Source organism: Perkinsus marinus (genome assembly GCF_000006405.1).
Source record: "Perkinsus marinus ATCC 50983 genomic scaffold scf_1104296933122, whole genome shotgun sequence".
Lineage (NCBI taxonomy): Eukaryota > Perkinsozoa > Perkinsida > Perkinsidae > Perkinsus > Perkinsus marinus.
This window is the reverse complement of record NW_003215247.1, coordinates 70,905-77,155: the sequence shown is the minus strand read 5'-3', so window position 1 is coordinate 77,155 and position 6,251 is coordinate 70,905. Positions and strand designations below refer to the sequence as shown.

General features: G+C 48.3%; 1 protein-coding gene across 1 annotated transcript; it reads right to left on the bottom strand.

Annotated features, from left to right (window-relative positions):
- Window positions 1–308: 308 nt before the first annotated feature.
- On the bottom strand, window positions 309–2,204 carry Pmar_PMAR009527 (hypothetical protein; the record flags this gene model as incomplete). Its single annotated transcript, XM_002785251.1, has 8 exons — window positions 309–429; window positions 473–586; window positions 658–698; window positions 817–839; window positions 972–1,058; window positions 1,115–1,219; window positions 1,264–1,358; window positions 2,050–2,204. 8 exons carry the CDS (start codon window positions 2,202–2,204, stop codon window positions 309–311), a joined length of 741 nt encoding a protein of 246 aa, XP_002785297.1.
- Window positions 2,205–6,251: the final 4,047 nt, after the last annotated feature.

Sequence of the window (6,251 nt, the reverse complement as noted above, 5' to 3'; positions counted from 1 at the left end):
TACATGGAATCTCCTTGGAGTAGAATGGAATGACATGTTTCAAAGGGAACAGCTCGAGGAAACACTAGACATTATATAGGAGAGTGAGAACTCGACTCGAAGCCGCACGCGAGCATGGTATCCACGATGAAACTATTAAGGGAAAGGTTACGGATCAGGCGATTGTAAGTATGTAATCAGACCCCTCGAACAACCATTCATGAGTGACGCCCCTCTGGAATGGACTCAATGGCACCCCTAAGGCGTTCAACAGGGTCGGCACGTAATCGCTGAGAGTAGAGGGTGGTAGCCGCCGGGCGAACTATCACTTACACATTATCAATCCATCTCTCGATGAGTCCGGGATGTTTGATCAGCTTACCCGGACTACAGAAGATCGCCGGAGTGTCTGTGTTAGCCGTATCCCATTGCCCATGAGTGTTTCGGTATCTGATATGGGAAACACTCCACCAGGTAGCAAGGCAAGACATACCCCCCATGATCGGATGTGATGAGGATGAGGGTCTCGTCTTCTATTCCTGCTTGGCCGAGAGCCTCCAAGATCTTGAATACGTATCCATCAACATTCTTCAGTGCAGCATAATACCTGAATTCAGATCTGATCAATCGGACCTTACGAGAGAATCGCTAGTCTGTGACTGCCAACGATGGACTTACTGCGGAGATCCCCAGTAAGAGGAATGACCAGCTCCGTCCACCTGAAAATGAGAATGTATAGCAATAATGGGGTCATGTAAAGCGCGAGACCTGGTCAAGATGCAGGAAAGTTATGTGAGGTGCATCTCCGGAGACAATCAGATCAAACAGGAACCTCACAGGACCTCCATCATGTCCTTTGCCTGAATGCAACCATACAGGAGCGACAAAACATACTCAACTCGCCATCAAAGTCATGATCGACATCGCAACCAGACATTTGCTCTAAAAAAGGAAGCCTTTCGTTTGGGGAGCAGCAAGCAAGTGAGACTCACTTAACCATGACCAGGCATAAGCCGAGGCCGTAAATATCTCTCTTGAGAAGCCTTTAGCCAGATGGAATATGGTCGGCGGCAATTTACCTAACAACAAGATTCCATCAGAAGGTGTGTCATGAGTGATATTGTGGGTCACCTACCAGCACCGCTCACAGGTGCAACCCTTCCATCGACCAAGCTGTTCGGAGTTAAGTCAGCGACGGTCCAGCTATTGCTCACGATTCCCGTCCCAGATGGTGGCATACCTGGAGAAGAGGGAGAGCCACCGGAGCCATAACGGACCATTTACCAGTTAAAATGGTTGACCAGTTTGGTGCGCTGACTGTTGGGTTCTTGTTTCTTGCTGAGAATGTATAGGCACATTCTTCAGAGTCTATCAAAGACCTGAATGAATTCGCTGAGCAAATCAATAGGGCGCGATCGCGATTAGCGACTAGAGTGAGTGATATGGGCAAAGAGGAGGCGACAACACGACGAAGGGGGCGGTAGACAAAACCTCGCCCTCAAAGCGGCACAGAAAGCATAGAGATAACACGATTCCCTTGTGGTGCCCCCGCACTGAGGAGTACCCATCCAAGGGTCAGAGAGGGCTGACACCTCACATAACTTGGATAAGGAGATGTAGTATAGTGAGGGGCGGATGACGTTAATAGCGAATACGTTAGCTACAGATTGACTTAGAATCGGCACGCACGAACATCACATGCGGGAGACTGCGCCGATGATAGAGATTAACCTTTCTGATGATCTACAACCTCTCTAAGTGATACGCATTATCGTCCAAGTGCAAACCACCTAGCAGGGCTACAGACCGTGATAGACTTCGGTTAGTGAACTTTATACCAGCACAATCAAAGGATCGGGACTGGCTTTCAGAGAGATAACCACCACTTTCAAGGCCCTCGAAAGTGACAGTCACCATTGCATATACCTTTGAAGGATATTTAACAGTGACCGTGAACAAGTAATAACCCTATACATCGGAGGACCAGCGGACGAATACAAGTCCCTACTCGACAAGAAAAGCGTCGCCACGCACGGTCAATGAGTCATCAATGAGGACTGATAGTCCCACCTCAGAGTCGGAGCATGATCCTTGGTGATGTTACTCAAGTATACTCCACCAAGCCCATCTATACCAATGATGACGACACGTTTGACAAGTCCATGAGGCCACACACCACCAGCAACACCGAGGAAAAGAACAGCATTGAGGAGAACCTCCAACATCGCCGATAACTTCATTAGCGAATGCACAAGCTACTGAAACGTAGCATCCCCAGTTGTCGACATCACTTACCATTCATGGTTGACATGTTGCGTCGTTCATCACATGGGTGCGGTCAACGCCGCCTTGATACGGCGTAATCGCTCAACACTGGAAGGTAACGAGTCAGCACAAGTTTAGTACCGATGCGCAGGGGTGCATTGAATCAATTGCTACGATTGGCGACACGGTGGATAAATGCACGAGCGTACGGTGCCGCCAGCACTGGCTCTATAACTCAGGAGGCCTTCCTTAAGGAAGGAGCGTAAGATCCTTAAGGAAGGGGCGCCTCCTTATAACTCAGGAAGCAAAGGAGCGTTAGGATTTCTTGAAGTGAGAAGGCTAAGGATCTTACGTTTCACCGCGGCGGAATCCAAGCTGCACTTGATTTTCACCTAGCATGAAACGTCCTCCAGCGTTTCGCTTTGAGCCGTCAATAAACAGTGGGAAGCACTCAGCTTATGCCAGGCTTACGAGGCCGAAACAAAGAGATTTGGCGACCAGAGATCGATCCTGCGAACTTTCGATTGCTAGCATGACATGTTAACCACGACACCATATTTACCAAATGCATAACTGCGCCTCCGAGGGATCGATCCTGCGGCCTTCCGACTGTTAATACTAGCTAGTAATATTAAAATATGGTATTATCAGTATTTATAGATATATTTAATATATTAGTTTAGGTTATTTATATATCATTTAATGATGAAAAATCGATATGATTATATTAACTTATTAGATTAACAGATATCCATTTATAATAACAAGATATTAGATTAAAAGGGTAAACTCAGATTTTCAAGGGAAACCGGGATGGTCAAGGCAATTTGTCGCTCGCCCGGCGCCGTTCATTTTTGTAAATAGTTAAGGCGCCGCCGAAAACAGACGGTGCCCCTAGACTTGGTGTTCTATACCTTTCAGAAATCTATTTGGCGAGTGAGGCTACCAACTTAGCGAATAAGGCAATCACATTCGCGGATAGGGACATCAATTTAGCGATGGGGTTCGAATAGAGGAATCTATTTCATGATTAAGGAACGCAATTTCACGAACAAGGACATCAACTTCGGACAAGAGTTTCGATGACGATTTCCGCTGTGCAGCGCCACGAGACATTCCTGAAAAGTAGCGCGTAAGCTACACCTTAAGGAGCAGTTCCTAAGTTATAGGCTCAGTGGCTTTGAGGTTTCCGTTTTGACCGATCATAGTAACTACAACGTGGTACTCATATCTCCATTCGTGAGTTCTTTGGAAGGGACTCCTGCGTAGAAGGTTATCTCGGAGTACTTGTTGACAATCTGTTGTCTCGCAGTGACTCTTGCTTCCAGGCTGGATGGTCCATTCTTATCCACAGAAGCAGTGGCATTCGCAAATCCCTTGCTGTTGACCATGCCAAAAGAAGGCATGTGGACCGAAGTATCCAAGGCCACTTCGAACTGCAAGTTGCAGTGTGCAACCACTTCGTGATGTCGGGACTCGTACCACCCAAAGAACAAAATATCGGAACGGTGAGTGATAGGCGGACCTTCATACCCAGAGGTAACTTGAAGCGGAGAAAACTAGGACCAGCCGCCCAGACGCTAACATCGATGGGATGTGAGTTATTCAAGAGAACTCCAATTTCTGGAGTGCAATTCCGATATGGGAGATGAAAGTTTGAGCGAATCATCGCACCAGCATTTGGTCTTGAATTTATCTTCCAAAATCTACCAACAGTAGGGCTTATTGCTCAAATTTCTATCCGGAGGTGAGCATTTGGGGGGGACTCTCAGATATAACAGGTAGATGTAGTGAAAGTAGCTGGGGGTCTTCATGTGGAATGCCGAGACGATCCTTCCTTCTCGAGTTTTTCGGGGTAGATCGAAGGGACGAGAGATGACTGCGATGCTGATCATGATTCGTGACTGCTGTTCGCCGTTGTGGAACATGATTTCGTTATACGAGGCGAGAGTTAACGTGAACTGTTCACAGTGAACATGATCCTCGAATGCTAGACTAGCCATCGGTTGATGTTCGTGAACCTCAGGTTTACACGAAGTAAATTCGATTCTGCATGAGGCATCGCGGGTGCTGAACAAACACACCGGGAGCCTCGGGTATCGAACTGAGCTGTCGGCTTTTCCGGGAGGACCGGAGTCCGGTCCAGTCAACGGACCGGTCCTCACTTTCTCAAGGTTCGAAAAATTCTAGTGAGCTCAGCTCACTGAGCTGCCTACTAGAACCAGCAATTCCGGGATGAGGTTGTTCGACTGTGCGTGGACTTTTTGACGGGACCTATCAATTCCGTGTCTGGGTCCCGAAAAACGTGCCAGTCGCTTCAAGCTTTTCTTCGTCCTGGCTGGCAGCCACTAGCTGTTCATGAAGCTGATCTGGTAACTTTAGGAGGCGCGAGAAATACTCAATCGCGCTCTAAGAATTAACAACGTAAGATAGACGCGAGCAGCATAATCATACGTGTTTCAGAGACAGCCAGGCAGGAGCGTCACGTCACCATTGGTGTCTCACCACTAGCGTCACGTAATTGCGTGTGCTTTGGTGGAGCCTGTCTCCGTGAACGGTTAACGGTGAACCTTGTTGTAGGGATAGTAGGAAGGAGCAGTTGTGTTCGGACCGAAAACTGGGGGACGAGTAAATAATGTGACACAAGGGTGACCCTTGTGTCACATTATTTGATTATTGAAGGGTCTAGCCACTGGCGCAAAACTATCTCCAGCAAAGCGCGCCGCATTTCTATCTGATCAAATCCCATTAGTACGGACTACGGTAATATACTTATCAACTATTCGTATCTGTCAGAACTGCTAGAAACAATCGGGAATGTGCGACACATCATCCGTCCCCTAGAGAAATTGACGACGAAGCTGTATGGAAGCACTGAGGCTCGCTGTCGGGCGTTGAGTGAAGGGGCCGATGATTTTAAACATGGTAGTCCAGGCCACCCACGCACCCTACGCCTCATGATTGGCACATGCCTACTCAGACGCGGTATTTACGGCGTGAATTTCACGCAACGTTGCAAGGGCTGTACCTGCGTGCAAAGAGGGGAACGGACTCTGGAGATTTCATAACGAGACACTCCGAGTATCGTTGAATTAATCGAGCCACCGATTCCAATCACCTGGATCATTTGCTGTAGCGCTACCTATCTTTAATGCATGCTCCGTTCCAACTCCTGGTCTGTTTGTTCACCGCTCGGCTGGCTTGGTCCTACCAACCTCCCTCTGTGACCTGGACGAATCTACTCTCCGAGAAGGACGCCACTACTTACGTCAACTCGATGCCGATCGGCAACGGTGGTTTAGCCGCCAGTGTCTTTGTAGACAACAAAGACGAACGGGAGCCGGTCGTGGGAATACTCATATCCGACCAGCGTGCTTGGAATGAAGCCGGAGAGATCATGAAAGTCGGCGAGGTCACATATCACTTCTCGCCTAGCCCTTGGACTTCGGGATCCAAAACTACCTTCAAACAGGTGGGTGCTTTTCCGTAAAGAGCAATTTGGCGCTGTCCTTTGCAAGTTCCCATCACTGCCCGTAGGTGCTCAACTCCAGCATTGGGACTGTATCGATTGATATTGGAAACCCTCCCACACGCATCGTTGCCTACGTCGATGCTAACGACGATGTATTGGCAGTTAATATCAGCTCACCGACAAAGGTTACCATAACAGCCACTGCGAAACTTCTCCGACCATCACCGTCTCGACTGAAGCCACAATTCGACTGCCTCACGTACGATATCAGCGCGGATTTCTATGTACCGCGCCCTAATGGTATCACCGGCGGATGGGGGCACGCCAACAATGGCTCCAACTTTGTAGCGAGTACTCTCAAGCAGTTGAACCTTGAATCAGCATCCAGCAGTTTTGGGGATAGATTGCGTGATACGTCTACTGTTGCTATTTGGAGGTTCTCTGAATCTATGAGTGGGGTATCGGATGGGGTCGTCCGCACAGAGGCGAATGTTAACACCTTGTCTAATCTTATCTCGGTAGTAACGAGAGAAGA